This window comes from Mercenaria mercenaria, chromosome 4 (genome assembly GCF_021730395.1).
Source record: "Mercenaria mercenaria strain notata chromosome 4, MADL_Memer_1, whole genome shotgun sequence".
Classification (NCBI taxonomy): Eukaryota; Metazoa; Mollusca; class Bivalvia; order Venerida; family Veneridae; genus Mercenaria; species Mercenaria mercenaria.
This window is the reverse complement of record NC_069364.1, coordinates 56805293-56828225: the sequence shown is the minus strand read 5'-3', so window position 1 is coordinate 56828225 and position 22933 is coordinate 56805293. Positions and strand designations below refer to the sequence as shown.

Genomic DNA, 22933 nt, shown 5'->3' with positions numbered 1-22933 from the left:
CTAACAGACTTGACAGATGTTTAATAATTTCAATAAACCAATATAAAATAACTTCTTTTTCATACGTCACTTTTTGTTTTATTTAACCTTTCTTTAATGATAAATGCTCGCAAGTTGATAAAGTTTTGTTGGGTTTAACGTCACATCGACACAATTATTTTATATGGCGACTTTCCAGCTTTGATAGTGGAGGAAGACCCCATGTGCTCTTTCGTGCATTATTTCATCACGAGCGGGTACCTGGGTAGAACCACCGACCTTCCGTAAGCCAGCTGGATGACTTCCTCACATGAAGACTTCAACGCCCAGAGTGAGGCTCGAACCCACATCGATGAGGGTCTATTGATTTGAAGTCAGCGACCTTAACAACTCTACTACGGAGGCCCCCGCAAATCGATAAAACAAACAGCGTCTTTATATACATGTAAGATATAATGCATAAACTGAAGTGAATAACATGCAGTGTAGTGGTAGCCTTGTTTATCCTCTAAGTAATTGCAAGTAATGAAATCATAGCTGTGTGTAGTTCATTAACACCTTATATTTTTTTCCTGGCCAACTGAAATATAATTCCATTGAGTATATTAAAATAGCTAAAGTTGACGAAGTACGTAAACAGATTTAAATTTAAATAGAAATATATATATAATCAAATCCCTGAAAGGACTGATAGCAAGTGCTTACTGAGTGATATTGTAACCGATACACCTGAAGAATCAACATTTCATTGTGCATAGAACGGTCATGATTTGAACAATGTTGATAGAGGTACACTAGCGATGTGCTACATGCCATACATCTAAGTTCTGTGTATTGTGGTTCTAGTCAAGAAGAATTTTAAAGGTTGTTCCTATACAGCTCTATGTAAAATTAAGTTTGTCTCGGGGTGATTTGTTTGTTTGTTTTGGGTTTAACGCCGTTTTTCAACAGTATTTCAGTCATGTAACGGCGGGCAGTTAACCTAACCAGTGTTCCTGGATTCTGTACCAGTACAAACCTGTTCTCCGCAAGTAACTGCCAACTTCCCCACATGAATCAGAGGTGGAGGACTAATGATTTCAGACACAATGTCGTTTACCAAATAGTCACGGAGAACATACGTCCCGCCCGAGAATCGAACTCACGACCCCGCGATCCGTAGACCAACGCTCTTACCTACTGAGCTAAGCGGGCGGGTGTGTCTCAGGGTGAGGCAAATTTCAACCCTCTCTTTAACTTTAACACTAAACTCTAGACCCTAGCTCTAAACCCTAACCCTTACCCTAGGGCGTAGTGATTCCGAATATTTCGAATATGAATATAAAGTTCAGAATTATTCTAGAGTCCGTTGCTGCTTGCTTTTGTTGTTTAAAACAGTAGTCCTCAATTGCTCACACACTCACACAATACCACTATTATAAAAATAAATCAGGGACTATTATTTACACATCCAGAATATTTGTGTGGTGCAGTTACATAGAAATAGAAGGAAAAACTCAAAGGACGCGAGTTTGAAACTTGGTAGTTGATTTACAGCTATAGCCATTTGCTAAAGCACTGGCAGATGTATCGAGTATATTTACCATTCGTAGAATTGCACATACATGATTATACAGCTGCGTGAACCTTTTGACATACTGCCACAATATTTCGAATAAACTGCACACTGCGTTTTTTCTCTCTAAAAGCCATAGTTTTTACAAGAAATAGTAAATTACAGTAGTGATGCAATGCAAAAGCAGTGTTCATCTCTCTGTAATAACTTACAAAAATGTCTGTTGGTATTCTATTATATCTAAATTACTGAAAAAACATCAACCACATCAACGATGTTTGATTCTATGATTGTCTACATTCCATTTAATATGAAAAAAAAAAAAAAAAAAAAAACAACCTTTATCCGACTTTTTTACACTAGAAACCAGTTTTTTTTCGTCCAGTTGTATAAATGTATTATGGACCATAAGAGAAGCAGGTGCTTTACTTTCCTATGGTTTCACTGAGCTGATAGGGCGACCCAACATCCTGATGATTTTATACTTTACGATGTCTAAACATCTTATATTGTGAAACTGTGTTCTAGGAGCAAACGATTTTTTTAAAACCAGAAACAACAAATTATAGAAGTTCACACTGATCTCAGGGTATGAAATACTGAAACTTCTTGGAGTCATGAAGAGGACGGGCTGTAAAACTACGATTATTATGCAATTGTTGACAACAGCATTGAACAACTTTGTGTTTGATTGTTTATTAAAGTCTCATCAAAGTACATACATCAATATAAAAACAATCATACATTCTATATAGATTCTACATGTACTTGGAGTAATAAGAATAAATTTAAGACATAATATATTACTATCTTAGTTTTAAATAATTACAATAAATACAAAACTAATTCAACATGGTTAGAGGGTATTAAACGCTGCTTAAAAACTAAAAAAAAAGTGAACTGAAAGATGCTTTTGTAGAAAAGCGCATGTCTCCTCCTCTGCATAATTATATAGACAGAAGTCAATAGGGGACAAGAGCGAAAGTCAAAGAGACACTGATGGTTGGCTGCAATCGGGACCATCTGCTTCTCATGTCCAATCATCCCACTACGTTTCAACATTCTGGGCCCAGTGGTTCTCAAGTTATAAACTGGAAACAGTTTTCCATGTTCAGTCCTCTGTGACCTTGACCTTTGATCGAGTAAACCTAAAATCAGTAGGGCTTGTCTACTCTGCATGTCTAATAATCCTATTTAGTTTTAACATTCTGGGTCAAGTGGTTCTCAAGTTATTGACTGTTCAGGCCCCTCTAACCTTGACCTCAGCTCAAGTGACCCCAATAAGGGTCACCTACTGTTTAAGTTCTATCATCCTATGACGTATGAAGGTACTAGGTAAAATGATTCTCAAGTTATCGATCGGGAACTATTTTCCATGTTCTGGTCCTTGTGACCTCGACTTTTGATCAAGTGACCAAAAAAGCAATACAGGTCAACTACTCGACATGATTATTCATCCTATGAAGTTTCAATATTCTGGGTCAAGTGGCTCTGAAGTTATTGATCAGAAAAAGTTTTTTTTTTTGTTTAGGCCCCTGCAATCTTGACCTTTGATCTAGTAACCACAGAAACAATAGGGGTCATTTTATCTGTAAGCCCTATCATCCCATGAAGTTTGAAGGTTCTAGGTCAAATGGTTCACCAGTTATTGATCGGAAATGAAGTGTGACGGACGGAAGGACGGGCGGACAGGGCAAAAACAATATGTCTCCGCCAGTAGGGGGAGACATAATTAATACCCAATGCCTGTTGTACGAATTTAAAAGTAATGAAAGAAAATAATACAAAATAATAAATGGGTATACAATTGTTCATCGACAAAACTGAAATCACTCCGAATTTAATGTTTCACTTATTTAGATACTACAGTGTGTACACTACACCTTTGCTTGACTCAACGAACCTAAGGCGTAAACATGAATAATTGTTTATTTAAGGTTATTAAAAAACACAAACATTTTTACTATTCATATGAAAATCAGAGTTGTATCACAAAAAGATGATAAATAACTTGTTCATTGTTTTGATTCACTTTTATAGAAATAATTATTTTTTGATATTCATTTTTTTCTCGTTATGAAATATAATCGTAGCATGAAATATATATCGAAATATCATCGGGGAATATATACAAGTAAACGCAGCTGTACAGCGTGCATTCGGCATATCAACCCAATTCCGATGCTAACATAATAAACATACAAATGATCTGTACATTTGATTTTTTTTCATAGGATTCAAGTTAGCGTTTATTTTCCTTAGAATATTGCTTTGCCGTCGCAATTGCCCGGATGATCTACGTTGTTCATACACGTATCATCACAAATCTGTGTCTTTTGTTTTCTTAAAATGCAAAAAATAATAAAGATTTTTACTTATACATCATGTTGGTGTAAGACTCTTTGATTATCCCTAGAGAAAGAATAAAATATGTATTAACTGCAATCATTAACTTTGAATTATTTGATATAAAATTATACAAATGGCAGCTGTACCATTCTCGCAGTGGATCTACCATGGTTTCCTGGTTGAAACTCTGGTATTTTTTGCCGATATTTTAAGGCATTCTTTACATTACATGTTCAAAGTTTCAGCCAATCAGCTGCGTTCCGCCACAGGTCTTCGCAAAAAGAATCAATAGCTTCCGCGAAAAGCGCGACCGCGTCCATTTCAGTACTGGCGTATTATTGCGAGGAATTCTTTTTTTTTTTTAATATTTCTTTTTCATCGTTAATTTCTTAATGATCGATAAGGAGAGTTAATGTTGTCCTTTTCCAGCTATTCTTCGTTTTCACTCATTTTTACAAAATGTTTTGCTTATATGTTGCTTGAATTTCCAATTCGGCGGGTCGAATAAAAGGAAGCACTGATTGGCTTTAACTGCTCCCGATAGTAATTACGAGTGCTCATGATCATCTGATGGATGAGAATGAGGAGGATAGTCCCAAACCTAGATTTTATAAACGGTTGCATTTGGCTTTAGTTATATGGTAACATGATTGCATATTTCAAAGCGTCATGGATGAAATTTTTGTTCCAAGTAATGGAAATGAACATGTTGTAATGTTTGAGAGTTACCATCTTTGGTCCTTCAGACAGTCCCGCACTACGCGATGTCCGCCATGTGTTTCTCTTTGTCCTGAATGCATCTCGTATCTGAAAGCAAACTTCACAAATAAATTGATTCATGTGTCTTATTAACATTTATCTTTTTATAAAAATACAATGTTGTATAAATGACTTTGAGGATGAATGATGTATTGTTTATCTGATATTTGTTTATAACAAACAATGGCCAATGAATGGATTGGGTTTTTTTTCTTAATCTCTATAACTAATGAATGTATGAGAAATACGCAATAAAGAGTTTGGTACCTTTTTGTTCATCAAACAGTGAAAAACGAATATAAGCAACCCCTGAAATAAAGAATTGTAAAATATTCAATATTTCCTGTAATACCATTTTTAACTTTTACCCTGCTAAATTTCCAAAATGGACTGGTCCATCATTCATTTTGGGCAGTACTACTTCCTGTTCAAAGGGGAGTTCACTGAAAATTTGCTGACTGAATAGCGAACAGTGCAGACCTGAAATGCAGGCTGATCTTGGTCTGCACTGGTCGCAAAGGCAAAACCATTTGCCGCCAGCTGGCTAAAGGTTAAACAAGAACTATCTTTAAAAGAATACGCGTTATAGAAAAATTCATAAAGCTCGATGTTCTGTGTATACTTCCATTATAAACAATAATTATATTGAGCAAACAAATTTATTTATCTATGAAACTGAGCTTGAATAATTATCATTTATGTTCAGCAATAAATACGTTTTCAAAGCTTAATGTATATCAACCCGACTGTTCTTCCCGAGGTGTACCGGCACGTTATATGGAGCTCAAACTAATCAACATACCCGATATTAACAATTGCATATTTGACACTTTTAGGGAATATACAATTACCTGTATTATTTTACGTGCCGAAGAAACTTGTTTTAACTGCAAAGTTATATTTCTATATATTATACACTTTCTTTTAAAAAAATAGATTGATTATTATAATTTCATCATCTTATTTTGAACATAGAGAAAGTAATTTTTCGACGAATAATGTCATTTGCAGTCAGGAAAATAAAATTAATGATGGTGTGCAACGCTACTAGAAAAAAGTAACATTGTTTCATCGATAGAAAAAGCGTTATTGCTCTAAACACCTGAGCCAGAAACAATTTTGTTAATGTTGATCAGCTTTTTATATAATAATAAAAAAGCACTTTTCTCGAAAGCCTGTTAACACAACAGAATTTCATTAACCTGTTTTATTCCCATCCAATCAAAAATTACCCTACAAATTTAGTTTCTTAGTCAGTCAAACAACGTGATTTCCAGGCAAAACGAGCTTAATACGGTTGCGCCGAAAATAAGGAGAGCTAAGCACGTCGAACACTTATTTATGCATTTTTATAGAACCTCCAGTAACATAATCTTCGTTAGTTGGTGTATGCAGTGTTTAACTTATATTTCTCAGCACTTTGTTACAAACTCCAACCTGCAGGTAATACTGCCAAAAAAATTGCCGCTGTAGGTTGCCGCTGGAGGTTATTTCAGGAATGTTTCCTGATTTTCACCTATTCTGATGTTACATACGATGCGAATAATTTCGATATAAATGGTTAGAAATCAAAAGCCCAACCTCTTTGTCATATCATTTATCATCCATATTCGCAGGGTTAACAGACTGGCCAAGGGAAGGTTACAGACCTATAACTAGTTTTACACAGAAAAACTTACTTTTGGATGTTTTAGTCACTGTGACTACCCTAACACTCATACAGTTTTGCAATGCTCTCCATTTTGCAGAAGAAAAAAAACCCCTAAATTTCACCAAATGCATTTTAAATTTTATGTAATCAGATAAGCTGAAAGCAAATGTGTAGTAACTCAAGCATTTTGCCAGCTAGAATATTTTCATACATTTGTTTGTGAAAAGGTAATATACCTGTAAGCTGTTTAAGGTAGCGAAAAGGTACTGGAAAACCAGAGTGTCCTTATTGACTGAGAACACGCCGAACACCCATGTCAAACCCATTATTGGCATTAATATTAAAATACCACGCAAGGCAGCCCTGAAATCAGAAAAAAAAAATTCTTAAGAAAAAAAATATTGCCTTTTATTCTTAAAGTGTTTACGTGTTTTGAATTCAACATTTCAATAAAATCTATAATAACAACATGATACACAGATGACACCGCGGGTTCCATTGATAATAGCTAGTATATATATTTAATATCTATATTCAAAACGAGTAAAATTAATATAATCTATCAGATCCTTTGGTAGCAATTAAAAAAACGCAACCAAGCAAAATAATAGCAGACTAGGTTTGATTGAGACTGTTTACGAAACGCAGCTGGCACTGGCTTAAGCGGAATTCTATTATATTAATACTGAATGAACTCCATGACCCCAAATGACCATGTTTATGACAGTTCACATCGAGCAAAACACATTATTTTAATGTTGATTTATTACTTCAATCTTTGTTTTTCTTATAAATATATCTTATGCGCCAACTGTAGGCGAACTGGAAGAGAGGAATTACTTATGATAATACAAGCAAAGTGTACCATGCTCTTTCAGTAAGTGATTTCCTTGACATTGCTGTTGTTCCACACATAACCCTAATAACCATGCAAACGACAATAAAGTTTATCTGAAAACATCCAGTAAGTATAACAAACGAGTTAGATATTTTTACTGTGTATCATTTATTTAACTAACATTTTTTAAATTGAAATCGATGTCCAATTAAGGAAAAGGTACAAAAAGCAAGAAGTATTTTAAACTAGTAGATTAGTATGGTTATATAAAATGGACACAAGGACAACAAGAAATATCTTTAAAAATGATGGTCGGCGAATTGTAATAAGGAAAGAAGTTTATAAATTTTTCATCTAACATTCATCTTTCATCTAACATTTTTCAAATTGCAAAACTAAACACCGCACTTTAACAATTTAAATGGTTCTCTTTTTTAATTTTTCGCAAAGGTTTCGTAGGGTTGCAATTTTGTTTCGTTTATCCTTAGACGAATAATTACAGCAGTAGTTCGATGAAGATTCATAAAGCGGTTCATGAGAAGAGGTCATTAAACGTGTTTATATTTTTAGCTAAATTGGTCCCTATCCCCATTTGTAACAAAATAGCAGGAGACCTTACGATATTGTTACACACTGAGTTGGATAAAAATCCATTACATTTTAGTGGTTAATGCGAAGAAAGGCATATCTACTTTTAGCTATAGTGGTCCCAATAGGGCCCAAGTTCCTATATAAATAAATTTGGAAGAGGACCTTATAATGATGCTCCAGACCAAGTATGACAAAGATCCACCAAGCTGTTCATAAGACGCTGTATAAAGGCATTTCTAGTTTTAGCTCTAGCAGCCCCTAAAAGGGGTCAAATGTCCCAGCTGAACAAAGTTGGCTGCTGGCCTAATAAAGATGCTACAAATCAAGTTTGATTAGAATACATGAGAAAAAATCAATTAAAGGATTTTTTTATTTATTATTTTTATTTATTTCTAAAATAGGCCAACTGATCCCGCTTTAACAAATGCATATTCGCTATTCGTGAATCTTTGGACAATGACGTCACACATATAAAAAGTGAAGGTCAAGCAAAACATACAATTGTTATTATTTCAATATTTCTGTTTCATAAGCAAATTTTGACCGCATAAGCAAAGTTTGACCGTAGTTATATCACATAGTTAAACTGTATGCAACGTACCTTCATTTCAGTGTAAAATGAGATTCAGTCATTTTATAGCATATATATAATGAAACAGATTTCAACCGAGTTCAATACTTGCATACAGTACTAAAAAAAATATTCATATATAACAAATCAGTTAAATAATTTGTAACAAATATATCAAAGCAAACAAGTACTCATTTTAATATGCAAACTGAATAAGTCACAAAAGCAAGAAACCTTTTCATATACAGACGACAATTGTAACAAGGAAAATCTTTTAAAAAGCACTTCTCTACATAAAAGACTCTTATCACACCCTTATTCATGTGATACGCAGACCGTATTCAGCTCTTTCTTTAATTTGATATATGTTGGTATTTGAACAGGTTTTTATCATATTTATTAAACTTACTTATTATTTTGAGATATATCAATATTCTTGCTTAATATACTGAGCCAAAGTTGGCTTTAAAACTGTGAGCAACGTCGTTTAGGATAAACGCTTTGTCTACATTTCACTCAGCGTAGCACAGTCAACAGAGTGAAAGAAATTGACACTCTCGCCCAATCAGGCAGAGTGTTGCATAAATCTTCCGTTTTGATAAATTATCTATAATGCGTTATCAAGTAGCTTGATTGGCAAACTGAAATCACGTGGCATAGGAAAACGAAAACGAATTTAGACGGCGTCGCCGAAAAAAGCAAAATGTTTAACCTCATTCCTACAACGCATTCCCCTTACAGAACGTCCGGCATCAGTGTATATTATATATAAGCTACATAAGGCTTTATATACGAAATACAATCGAAATTGTCTAAACATGTCAGCCTCGGTTTTTCTTAAAAGCAACCAAGAAACTCAGAAGACTGTGTACGACTCTGTTTTATGTATATTCATTAATTTAAAGCAAATATTCTTAGAACCCGATGGGTTTTCGAAATTACACGTTCTCTCACTTGAGTTACTAGTATAGCGAATGAAAATGAGAAATGTTATCTATAGCATTTATCAAACATTTGACATTGATGATTATAGTTGCACCTTCAATAATTCTTATGTGGTGATGTAAATGGTTGTTTCCGTTCTAATAATATTACCTGGCAGTGCATTAATATTTAGAAGGCTTCAAGTTAACTGTTTAGTTGCACATACCAGTATGACCGCAAGAACAGGTCCGATGAATGCCCAAATCAATCCGTTTTCAGTAGACAGCCAACATCTGAAACAGGGAGTACGAATGGAAATACTTTCAGAAGCATTCTGACTACAACTAGAAGATTATATAGAATTACAGGCTAACATCAATATCAATTTGGATTTATGCCAAGAGCGCATACTTTAATTTTCTACTACCTGCTTGACGAGACCACTGGTACGCCTTTATTACTTTCAACTTTAAGTTTTTGCTGCCATTCAGGTCAGTATTCTGTCAAAGGGATAAAATAGGGTTATTATAATAGTAGCTTGATCTAGGATGTTGTATTCCGCTTGAGTGAATTTTGCCAGATCAGATCACGAGCCTCGTGTGATCCAACCGGGCAAAATCCACAACAGCCGAATCCCAGATATAGCTACTGTTATAATGACCCTTTAATTATATACTATCGAACGAAATATTCAATGTTAAATGGTAATAACATGTATGACATATATGTATAGCTGTCCAAAATACATAGAACACTATAATTTCTACGTGATTCTTTAAATGATTATGTCATGCAGCTCTGTGATATCCTTTCAGATAACATTAGAAAATATCACATAATGAAGGTAAATTAAGTCGTCCCCTATGAATGAAATATCCGTATGAATGAAACTTTTTCGGCGTTGGTTAGGTAAAACTCAGTGACATAATATACACACTCTGTAATATGCAGAGATAAAGCTAATAAATCATTCGAAATGTAAGACGTATTTAACAAAAATATACAACACATCGAATTAAACTTTCATCGAAACATTTAGATAATGGCACCTTTAAATGGAAACAGGATTCCAGCGACCACTTCGTTATAACTTATGACCTCGGTCTATAAATAGCTCATCAAACAAACACTGGTTCCGTGCACAGTTTCATTCATAAATGTTGATATGAATTATACTGCGCATTATTAATTATATGTTTAATAAAAGTATTACTTTTACTGGGTATGATTTTGCATATAATACAAAATGAATAATGTAAAAGGGGAGCATAAGTAATAAATTCTTCCAGATCAGTTGCTATAGGTTCTAGGGGAGGTAAGCGCTGCGTGGAATTGCCACAGTAACACGATTTGTATACCGAAACAGCGTACATGTTATATTTTGCTACAGAAATAATGTTAAACTATAATATTACTTGATTTAACGGCAGTTTGTTTGTTTTTGGGGTTGTTGTTTTTTTTTGCATTTTTTATACTAAACTAGTTCGTTTTAGAAACATTCTAACGAATGCTGAAAGTAATATTTATTGTAAAAATGCTTTTCAGGGAGGGGTGTGTGTGCGGGGGGGGGGGGGGGGCGATGTAAGCGATTTTTGTTTAAACACCTCGCAATGGTATTGTTTAATAATTGCATTAACTTGATACAGTCTTGAAGTTAACATTGTTTTTGGACTGTGTTACATGTTTTAAACAACTTTTACCGTGTCGTTTTTTTTTTGTGTGTGTATTTTTTTTTTTTTTTTTTTTTGTATAATTTATGTTATTTCCTCAAGCTCAAACAGAGACAAATTTCAAAGTGATAACCACTGCGCAAAATGATCGCAGAGAATTTATTATACCAAACATTGCAACAATTATAAAACACAAAATAAAACTGTCGATAACATTTTTTTCTGGGGAGCCTCAAGTAAAAGGATTTACTCGGACAGAAATTAAGCTCCAACACTGAAAAATTATGGCCTTGCTCTCTGCATTCAAAAATAACCATAGGACAGTAGTAAAAACTGTCTACATTTCTTCCTCAATATGTAAACTAAAGAATAAGTAACTCAGTATTATCAAAGATGTCTAAACCTTCATCCTTCTTTTTCAGAGGTTAAATTCTCTTTAAACAGCAAGAAATGGCTAATCAAATGAAAAATCAATAATAAGTCTTGAAAAAACAGTTTATCTTACTAGATAAAAGAACTATAAGGTAAAAAAAAAACCTTTGGTCCTAGTGGGACTTGAACCTACGTCCTCCTGAAAAAATAGTTAAAGTAGGTTTAAGGTAGGAATTGAATACTCTTCAAAAAAGGAGGTACACTATTATAAGTACGTCAATTTTCCTAACCATCGTGTTAGGGAAGGAATAGGACTAGACCATAACTATTAACAGTCCGACTGGTAGCGGGGTTCGAACCTAAAATGTCCCTCAGACCGACAAAAAATCGCCCATTCAGTACTTCAGTGCTTTGATTCTATAATATTATACTTAAACGACTCAATGACATATAAAACTATACGCGAGATTTACACATTTTCACTCCCGTATCCTTCCATTTGAACTATTCCCATGGACGCCGCAACAATCACAACAGCAAGAACTGGAATAAAATAGATCAGAATTCATACATATGAACATACAGTGGGATTTGAGAAATAGAACAATGCATTTATATATTTGCATACTATAGAAATGTAATCAGCTGATTTTGAACGGTCATTTAAATGACTCGTGGACACGTGCACTATTAACTATACAAGCCATAGACAAAGCTGTTAAGAGACAGGTATAAGGAACAGATCTATATAAAATCTAAATGCGATTTTACATTTTGACTTGATAATTGAACTTACAAATTTATGGTTTAATTTGTAATGTTAAAAACATATATTTACGTTCTGTCACTTGTTGTACACGTATGAAGCCAAGTTTTCAAAGCAGTGAAAAAAATATTTCAATATCTAGGATTATGGTTTTCTTTTAAAAATAATTTCTATACGATAAAAAAAAACACCAGATATTTTTGCCAGGTTTGTATTTGGCAAATTTGCCCCATACTTCCATGCTCAAAAACTTACGTTGTCTTTAATTGCCGTGCTTTCTAATTTGTTTCAAAATTAAAATGACATGATTTTCTACCATTGCTACATTTTTGTAAATTATATGAATGACAAATTTGCAATTGCTATGGCGAAAAGCCCTTTCGCTATGTCAATAAAATCTGAAAGTAGATCACTCGGAAGCACCGAAAACAATGCAAACAGTGAAAACGCATTGACATGGCAAGAATATGTTATACTGTGGTGTCAACAACTTTCAAATTTTCTTAAAACAGCTTTTGTCCCTAGACATGACTATGTATAACTATAGTTTTAATGCCATGCTAAACCAAACATTTTGACAGTTACTGTAACCGTTTCAGATCTTGTACGTACCGTATGATAGTACCAGCATAGGAATACCAGGTGTTCGAGTACTGAGGGGTTTAATAACAGTGTAAGCTAAATGACATCCTTCAGTTAGCATAATGAAGAAGACAATCAGAAACATCAAATGGAGGAGTGCTGCCATAGCTCTACAAACATCCTACAGTATATAAAATGAATAAAACAAATCAGAAAGGGATATGCGAACATCCTACATTTAGTAAACGGTGCAGCAGTTAGTAAATAAGGATTTTTGTTGTACCAATTCTGCAAAATATATATACAAGAATTGAAGCATTGAAACTCTATCATACAAAAGTGAAAGGTATGCATGTATATTACACATATCTTGTTCTTTCTGTAACTGAAAAACAGCAAATGCCCCCAGCGGAAAAGTGCGACGATAATTATTTTTCTCCATACTTTGCAAATATAACCATTTTAAATAGTTAACACATAAGCCACGTTTTCAAAAAATGAAATTTTAACGAATATTACGAAGACTTTATTTTTACCTGCAACATATGAATGTGCTGCCTCGTAAGTATTTAGAAATGGAGACCTTATTATCTGTGATCCCAGAAATGCGTCGTGAAGAACACAAATATAATTTCGGTATGAACAAACCAGTTTCATATTAATTTTAGTAAAATCAATTCCGCATTATATGCTTTGACCGTTTGTATATAAATCAAAGAGCTATTGTCTCAAAATCGCGTTCGAATAAAGAAAGCCTCGTATACCACATTTTTAACCGGTAGGTAGTGTAATAGTAGTAACTTGGTTGTACATTTTCACAGTGAGAACATAAGAAGAATAACTTTCTTGCAATTTCTATATTCCTCTGTTAAGTTTACCTCGTTTCCCGTTCTGTTTATCCCAGTGAGAAAAAGAATGTACGCAAGGAACAAAGAGCAAGACAAATGGATGTGAATTATAGACCTCACGGACTTTATCACTCTGAAAATAAAGAAATTTTTAAACGAAATGAATATTAACAGCAGAAGATACAATATAGCGATTTGTTATAAGTAAAAAAAAACATGTTTTCTTTGGGGTTTTTTGCTTGTTTGTTTTTTTTTTTTTTAAGAAAAAAGTAGATTATACGGCTTTAATTGCTTAGACAATGTTATTTAATCTATATTTTATTTGGAACAGAAACAGATAAAACAAATCATCACTTCACGACGCACGTTTTCAGGTTTTGTCCATATATAAAATATTTGTACTTATCTTGCCTTAGAATTGTTACAGTAGAGCTTTAGCAATAAAGTAATCCAACAAAAGCATGGTGTTTGGATGGTGTTATCCTTTGAGGCAAGGACCCGTCATTGCCATTTTTATGCGATTTCGTGTTCTCCATAAGCGATTTCTTTCTTTGTACGGAGCGCCAAGTTTTCATATAAGCGAGTAAAATACCAAAAAATGCCGAAATAGAATAAAAAAACATATGTAATCACACGGCAATAACCGATTATATTTACGGGTACTTTACCTTAAGAGTTTAAGAAGAGTATTTCCTCGAAATTTAATAGAATTTACAAATAAATTTACGTCTTGTTCTTCTATGTTGTTTATGTTATCTTCTTGCTGGTGTATTTGCAAACATTGAATAATTATATGTTATTGCTAACAGACGTGATAATGCTCAAGCAAGTTTTCATATTTCAGAAAATCTGCTTCTTTTTACTAAGCGCATTCTTGGAAACACAAAGCAAGGCTTCGGACCGCAGATCAAAATATCCAGTTCTTAAATTAATGCATTTCTCATACAGGAAAAGAATGACCTCATTTTAAAACCAAGCGTACCATTTTTTTTATCCAAAATGAATTTATACAAACCTCCAGAAATATGCATGGATTGTTACATTCAGGAAAAGACATACCATAGAGATGACACAGCCAGTTATCGATATAATAGACAGTGCGGTGGCATGGTCTTCTACCACCTAAAAGTTATCGAAAGTATAGACAGTTACTTGGTCATCTAACATATGAAACATAACACCTTATCAGTTATCGATATTATAGACAGTGGCATCTTCAGATAAAACTATTAGTTGTTGATACTATATATAATAGAGACTTACCCTAAGCCTACTTTACGCAAGGGAAACAATCGAATTATATAGTGAAATTGTTGAGTGAACATCGGTTCTTAATCCTAATCCTGCCCATGTTATATCAGTGCAAAGGCAAGTAACCCATCTATGATAAATGCCATGTATGATTACACAGTTATGCATCTAACAGTCTCGAAATTGATTTCTTCGATTTTCTCATATTTCTAGATATTTTTCCCATACTTTGACGCATATGTATGGTTAGTTCAGATTGTTATCTTTCCAGTAGTAGCCTTTTCAACAATTTTCACCTTGTGAAATTCTGTGGGTTTTGACTTTTTAAAAGAAGTCGTCTGTTTATTTACAAATTTCACCACAAAATATGTCCTACTTTCCCCAGGGCAATCAATTATTTGATCTTTACATAGTTTTGTATTCAGGTTGCTAATCCATGTGGCAAGTATGCATGCTGTTTTCATGATTAGAGGTAAAAAGTGGGTAGTCTGCATGAGGTACTAGGTCAATTGTCACCTAAGCCTATCATAAAGTCTTTGCGGAGTTGTCTCCATTTTTTCCAAATATTTCATCCGGGATCATTTTTTTCAGCTCAAATAACTCTTTTTTAGTAAATGATATTTTAATAATTTTTTCAGTCCTTGTATTCTGATGCAGTTAACTTCACATACATTTAATATAGATAGCTCCTACTTGAAGTTTGTATTTTCAGTTAAAATGCCTATATATAGTGCAATGACATGATCATATAGCGCCTGAAACATACCACTTTACCAGTTATCGATACCATAGACAGTGGAATGGTCATCTAATATCTTGAAGATAGTACTATTAGGTATTGCTATCATATACATTGTTTTACATGGTCATGTAACACTTGAAACATACCACTTACCAGTTACCGATATCATAGACAGTGGAATGGTCATCTAATATATTAAAGATAATACTATTAGTTATTGCTATCATATACATTGCAATAACATGGTTATATTACTCCTGAAACACAACATTTTAACAGTTATCGACATCATAGACAGTAGCATGGTCATCTAGCACCTGAAAGATAACACTTTACCAGTTATCGAAATCATAGACAGTGGCGTGGTGACCTAGCATCTGAAAGAGAACATAATCATCTAGCACCTGAATCATAACACGTTACCAGTTATTGGTATATAGACATAGCAATTACAGTATCAGTTATCGATTTACAGAAAGCGTAAAGGCATGGTCGTCTAGCATATGAAAGATAACGCTTTACGTATTACCGACATTATAGAACATAGCGTGGTCATCAAGCACCTGGAAATATGTGTATAGCAGTTTCAGCCTCTGTCATCGGCCAGGTTTCAACAACACTCCAAATGTATATTAAATTTCCCGCTCGTTTTACTTTAATTATCTGAGTATGTTTTTCACAAAACCCTGTTTGAAGAGTGTTACCCGAACTTCTTAATGTTCAAATTTGAGCAGTATATCAGAAAAACTACTAAGGAGTTGCGACAAGAGTGTCCAATTTCAAAATTAAAAGACAAGACATTCATGAGTTATTATTATTTTTATGTAAGATACGTCCAGTGATTTAGCAATGAAATATTTCATTCTTTTAAACTTTTGATTTTAAACGAGATGTTTCTAGAGTTATCATTATTTCACCGTAACATCGTTATAACATGCTAACTCCATTTATCAGGCCAAATGACAGGTAATCAGCTTTTCATCCGATCTCAGATTTCTTTCAGTATAGTCAAGAATTGTTTTAACAGTTTCGCACAAACATCACTAATTTACAATTAAGATTCATCAGGAATGTCAGGTTTGTCTTGGAAGACATAAAGTGCAAACCAACCTTTATTCAGTGCTTTTTAACTGCATTAAAACTTAACTGGAGCAATGGCTTTAAAATAGCAGCAATGATATGGAAGACAATATGTACTTGCTGTAATTAAATTGTGAGAGTGCAAATGTAGTTGATTCGGTTGCAATAATTAACGAATAGTCTTTATAAATAGATATTAATTGAAGTTGAATTTAACTCCAGTCTACAGTAATTAATCCGCGATTTTGTACGTTCAAAGCTTTCAGCGGCGAAAGAGTAGTGTCTAAAGATGTCTCCAGAAACACCAATATATCAAATTTGTTTTCAAAATGGATAGAAGCATTATAATTGTTCAAACCTAAAAGCAAAATGTTCAAACATATACTATTTACTTAATGATTAATGAGGTATATATTTCGACCATACATTTACAGAACTAACTAGTAGTCTGTTACATAGATTGTGTATAGAACTTGCTGAGAAATATTGCATTCCAACCTTTAAGTATAGTTCATAGCCGATAGAACTGTTTCTAAATTGTAAAAAAGGTATTGATGCAAGTCATGATCAGTAGGCTTTGAAAGGATGTATTGTTGGCATACTACACGGACCAGCCCTAAGTATGCTGGACATGACTGGTTCTGCCTTTGCGACCAGTGTAGATCATGATCAGCCTGCACATCTGTGCAGTTTGATCATGATCTGCACTGTTCGCCATTCAGTCAGTATCTTTTCGGTAAGAACCTATTTCAAGGGTAAATGATACTGTCTTAAATGAATATTGAAGAATTTATTATAGAAATTTAGCAGGGTAAGGGTACATACCACAGAAGGTGATGATGGACTCATAAGCACGGCGAAGTTTGTAAGGTGATTGCATATGCAAACTACTATGCCATTTTTCTGATCATCTTGTTGTTGTTGTTGACAACCATCTTCAGACCAAAAGCCTTGAGAACTGCATTTAAACAACAAATGAAGGTATGTTCTACTTCCAAAATCTTATTACCTTAGTAAAATGAGATATTATATTTTGTGCTATAAACCTTTTAGTTTATTATGAGAAGGTTAATAGAAAGGTTACAGTGAAAACGAACGTGATTTTAACAAATTTAACTTATACTACCCGTTATTGAACTTATAGTAATATGCATTTTGTGTAAATTTCATGAGAAGTTCTCCACAAAGGTATATCGACAAGGACTATTTTAGAACACCCTCGTTCAAGCTATAATTGAAAAGACAAAGTAGAAAATCTTTTCTTTCTTTTACCTACTCAGGAATGTTAATACTCAACTTAAGCATCACTTTTTCAGAAACAGAATGAAAACATCAGTACTCACCATTTAGCTTATTCTAAGGACAATGGAAAATATAAAGTACAGTTATTTAGGAAAAATAGTTTCATTTGTTGCAGGAGGCATGCAGGCGTATCAGGATATTCTTATTTTGGATAAAATGATCCAACAATCAGACAGTTACACAATATTTCGACCTTGCTCAATAGTTGCTATAATAAAGAAAATTATAAACAGTGAATCAGTTTTCGTCTTTTTGTGGGATAAGAAAGAATGCATCCTGGACCTACTGTGAGACTTGTAGGCATGTATTAGTCGGAGTGCAGATTGATTCATATGCATATTGTTACTTGTCACAAAAGGGCACAGCTGTGCATGTGGAAATATTTGAAAAAGGGAGTTAAACGATAAATATGGACTAGGCGAATTAGTTGAGAGATCAGTTGCTCTAGAGTGTTGTTTAAGCAATCTTGTTTGTTTGAGATGGTGAGGTCGAATACATTCAGTGTAGTTTGTATTGTTTGTGTTGTTTGTTTGCTTTGGGTTTAATGCCGTTTTTCAACAGTATTTCAATCATATAACGGTGGGTAGTTAACGTAACCAGTGTTCCTGGATTTCGTACCAGTACAAACCTGTTCTCCGCAAGAAACTGCCAACTTCCCCACAAGAATCAGAGGTGGAAGACTAATGATTTCAGACACAATGTCGTTTATCAAATAGTCACAGAGAACATATGTGTTGTAGCGTCAATAACTCTAGTTATAATAAAGCAATACTTTATGTGTAATTTTTAAAAAAAATACTCAACGGCTGTGACCAAAAAATATGTCAACAATGCTAAGATGACAATTTTGACAAATTTAGGGCTTGTCGATTCTTGTAGATTTTGTGGTCATATACATTCCATGTACGTGTCATGAAGTTAATCTTGTGTTATTAGAATGTTGCTCCTTTTCAAAGTTGTTAGAGGTCTTGACACGCTATATTACTACTGTGTGTACATGTCATGAAAATTGCTAAACACATGATACCACTAAATTATTGACGGAGGACAAAGAACAAAAGAACGACGAAAAGCGATGGACGGCGATCACTCTCGGTGTTAAAGTATGATACTGTACTTATAACCAAACATTAATTTAGGAAAGTTACCTATCTGATTGCGTCCAAAAGGAACAGCTTGCGTTTTGAAAGTGTTTCTAAAAAGAAATACATGTACATGCACAATATATAAATGCATAAGATTTTTTTTTTTAAATTGTTGTTATTCAAGGGACTGTATCTTCGCAAAATTAACAGAATTGCTTCATGCGAGATGCAATAATGTTTTTGTTTTATTATCAGTTCCGTATTTTTTTATATTAAGTTTCTATCTCAGTTTGAGCTAGCAGACACTTAATATTCTTAATTAAAGAAAAAGAGAAATGGCTTTATATTAAGAAGCCAGTAAATGAGTGAAACGGATCACTATGCAAATGATCCCTTTAAAGAAGGTTAAATATCAAGCTTATAATTCCGCCATGCTATTTGTATGTTTCCATAATCTGCTGTTGCTGGTTTTATTTTCATCATTTATATTAAAACGACTTAAGTCAATTTCCATTAGATAATGTTACTTACATTGTATAATTGGAATCTGATTTCGACTGGACTGTCAAGCTGATGTTTCACGTTTGGATATAACGTAAATGATATCACCGGTGCATTCAGTTGCATAGCTTCAGATCTGTATGACCATATATGAGCGAAAAAAGAATTATTTCAAATATATTCTATATATATATATATGCTTTTTTCATAAAACGCTTTATCAGTCATAATTCTTTCACAATTATAACACTATTGGAAGATATGAGATACTAGTTATCATGAATTATTCTCTAATTGCAAAACAACGTTTAACACTTTCTTTGTAGTTAAATAATTGGTAAAATATTGTTTCGATATGTATGAAATTTGTTTACTGTAATGAAGAAAGTTATATTTTGTTTACTTTATTAGTATATTTTAGTTCTTATAACGATGAACTGTACATGTTCAAGTTATATCAATAAATTACTGTTCTGTTCTGTTCTGTTCTGTTTATTCATCTTTAAAGTGCAGAAGTGATACCGCCTATGAAAATGTGTAGATTGACGGTCATAGACATTATATGAATACTCTGGTAACAATTACAGAGCAATCAATTGTTTGTGAATATTTATCAAAAATTTATATGCATTTTACCGCAAGTTGTCCGTGAGTTGTGACGCGGCTGCTCCATATTTCGAGAGATATATAACATTTTATTTGTGGATAGATTACAAAAGTGTACTATGTATACGTTTGCAAACAGAAGATATGGACCTCGTCATTTAGATTCCAATCACTTGATTAAAGACCAAATATTTCATCTGCTTAACGGCGATTCATTACTTCTCATTTTATGGAAGGTTTTATAATCAAGAAATAATTTATAGCAAATGTGTGCTTTAACACTATTTATGCACGATGGGCGGTAACACTTCGGGTGTAATAATTTCACGAGGTCGCAGCTATAAATTATTTTGATTCTAATATGTCCTTTAACTAAAAGAGTAGATAAAATATAGTAGCAGTCTGTCTTGGTCGCAAAAACAAAACATTGACGTCACCGCACGTGAACGTGACGTCATTCTAGCGTAAGCGTGTTTTAACAGAAACAAGCATACTAAAATCTACATTAAATCATACTTACCTTTTGGTTGTTGCGGGCATAATCTTTGACAAATTCCTATACATTACACCACTAAAAGATTGGAACGTCCCTACAATGAAACAAACTTTACAATAACAGTACCTTTGAAAAACTAATGTTCCATTGCGAATATACCGAATATGCAATTATCAGAATATTTTATGTCAGACACATAGTGGCATAAAGTCTAGAGTAAAAGCTGTTGCACTTTAAAGGGAAAGGCAATTTTGTTCTTATGTTAATTCCATCTGCTAAAATGTCTATAACCATTTAAAGAAGTGAAAGAATTTTCAAAATTGGCTTAGAACTGAGAAAGTTATGAGCATTTAAATATTCGATCGAATTGGCGACCATTTTGTTTCCATGGCAACAAAAATCAAAATGGCGGATTTATTAAATTTCTACCAACATATCTGAACTGTATTTACTTATTTCTGTAAAACATTTTTTCTATCTTTACAAGCTATAATGAAAGTAATTACCATGATTTACATCTTACACTCAAGAAACATATGAAATTAATCCATTTGAAAGCTTATTTGTTAAATAAAGAATTCTGCAGTGTGTAAATGACACCATAGACACACCAAAATGGCTGCCTCCATGATCAGCCATTTTCTTAAATTTCAAACTGTCATATCTTTTCAACAGTTATCTGATTTTAAAAATTCTTTCATCGTTATGAAAGGCTTGAGAATGGCTTTCATATAAAATTAACTTAATGCCAGGCTTTCCTTGCCCTTTAAGGTCTTTTTTGTCTGTTTTTTGAAATAGAGCACCTTTCGCATTTTATAACAAATATAATAATAATAAAATGATACGATTCAAGCTTCATTTCTTATTTCATGTAAAATACAAGTGTAGCAAATGATAATGCAACATACTGTTGTTACACTGAATAAGGAGCCGATCCTGTCTTGTGTTCGCCCATTCCGGCATAGTCTCAGTGCCACGGTCAGGAAAGTTAATGAATGTCTCACATTCCTTAAGGGACCCAATCCTTAAATCTGCCAAGCAAACAAATCAGTGAATTCCGGCATAATGTTTGTTTAAAGGATTTGCTATAATTCATTAAATACAAATTTTCATTTTTGATCAGTAACCAAAATACATTATATTTTCCGATGGGAGTAAATGACATTTTTATTCTCAATATGCTTTCGGAGCTAAAGGTAGTAACTGACCAATACATGCTAGACCTGTACTGACAAGAGACCATTTCGGACCAATACCATATTCGGACATTTATCGGTCCTTCTGTATGTTGTACCGTATTGTCAATAAATTCTTTATCTGTATCATTCAATCGGTCTGCCCTATCACTACATTATATAATAAGTGTAAACGTTTTTTTATGTGATAGAAGATTTGATAAAAAATATCTAAAAGGAAAACCAGTTATGATATATCGCTAGTTTTTGCCAACTCTTTAAGTCCGACTTTCAGATGCTTAATTTCAGTAAATGATTACATATTTTCATGAAACTCAAGATAATAACATTTTTATCATTTGTAAGTTGTATATATGCATAATAAAAGGAGTAATTTAAAGTCAAATTCAATATTTACAAATACTTATGAATATTAGTTGCAAAGATTACACGTTAGGGTGTTTAATGTTGAATCAAAATTGAGAGTTCATTGTTACCTCAGTCCAGTATTATCAAAGTTTGGAACGTTAATTGGTAACTAACCGACCTCTAAATAAATGAATATTTTTTCAATTATTTTGACGTTACGCTCATTGTTGGCGTACATTAGCGTAACTGACGTTATCGTCGTTTTTAGCCGTTTGGACGTTAAAGGGATTACTTGGGGTGGTTGGACTGCAGTTTTCATAAATCATGTCGTTTCGATATTTAAGGAAATATTTGATATAGATGTACTATAAAATATTTATTCAATATAATTATTTATCAGACAGTGAATTATATTGCGGTGTTCAGATACAATTGTAATACATTTACATTATTTAGTTTTTAAACGTAACGTCGACGTTACATTAATTTCACAGCTGTGACATCTCGGCTAGATTTTGCAATTTTCATGTGTTAAATTTAATTCATATTCAACGTAAGACTTGTGCATATCAATTTGCAGACAATTGTATGTACTTTCAGACTGTAGTCGCTGTTTTGTACACAAATACATATTTCTTTAAATATTTCAGCACGTAACAACTTCGTAATTTTATTTTTTGCATTTTTTGACACGTGTGACATCCCGGCTAGATTAAAGTATACATATATTAAACGCCATTATCAAAGTCAATATACGACAAAAACTTACTAATTCAAAAGTAGAATTTATGTACTTTTTGTCAAAATAAATATTACAGAAAGCATACAATAGTTAAAGAAAATACAGAAATTTTAACAAATCCTGTCGAGG

General features: G+C 33.3%; 1 protein-coding gene across 2 annotated transcripts in view; it reads right to left on the bottom strand.

Annotated features, from left to right (window-relative positions):
- Positions 1 to 2112: 2112 nt before the first annotated feature.
- The window catches only part of LOC123551802 (adhesion G protein-coupled receptor L4-like), a 43986-nt gene continuing 23165 nt past the window's right edge, over positions 2113 to 22933 (bottom strand). Inside the window, exons 13-27 of one of the 2 annotated variants that reach the window (XM_045341001.2) lie at positions 21427 to 21549; positions 20543 to 20612; positions 19447 to 19552; positions 18979 to 19025; positions 17354 to 17486; positions 14471 to 14577; positions 13486 to 13588; positions 12638 to 12788; positions 11733 to 11802; positions 9444 to 9510; positions 7159 to 7244; positions 6530 to 6656; positions 4910 to 4951; positions 4613 to 4690; positions 2113 to 3877 (exon numbers count right to left, since the gene is read on the bottom strand). In XM_045341001.2, coding sequence (XP_045196936.2) covers positions 3854 to 3877; positions 4613 to 4690; positions 4910 to 4951; positions 6530 to 6656; positions 7159 to 7244; positions 9444 to 9510; positions 11733 to 11802; positions 12638 to 12788; positions 13486 to 13588; positions 14471 to 14577; positions 17354 to 17486; positions 18979 to 19025; positions 19447 to 19552; positions 20543 to 20612; positions 21427 to 21549 — 1334 coding nt within the window. In that variant the 3' untranslated portion in view covers positions 2113 to 3853. Of the gene's footprint in view, positions 3878 to 4476; positions 4691 to 4909; positions 4952 to 6529; positions 6657 to 7158; positions 7245 to 9443; positions 9511 to 11732; positions 11803 to 12637; positions 12789 to 13485; positions 13589 to 14470; positions 14578 to 17353; positions 17487 to 18978; positions 19026 to 19446; positions 19553 to 20542; positions 20613 to 21426; positions 21550 to 22933 lie in introns of those variants that run through there. The other variant, XM_045341000.2, reaches the window with a different exon arrangement.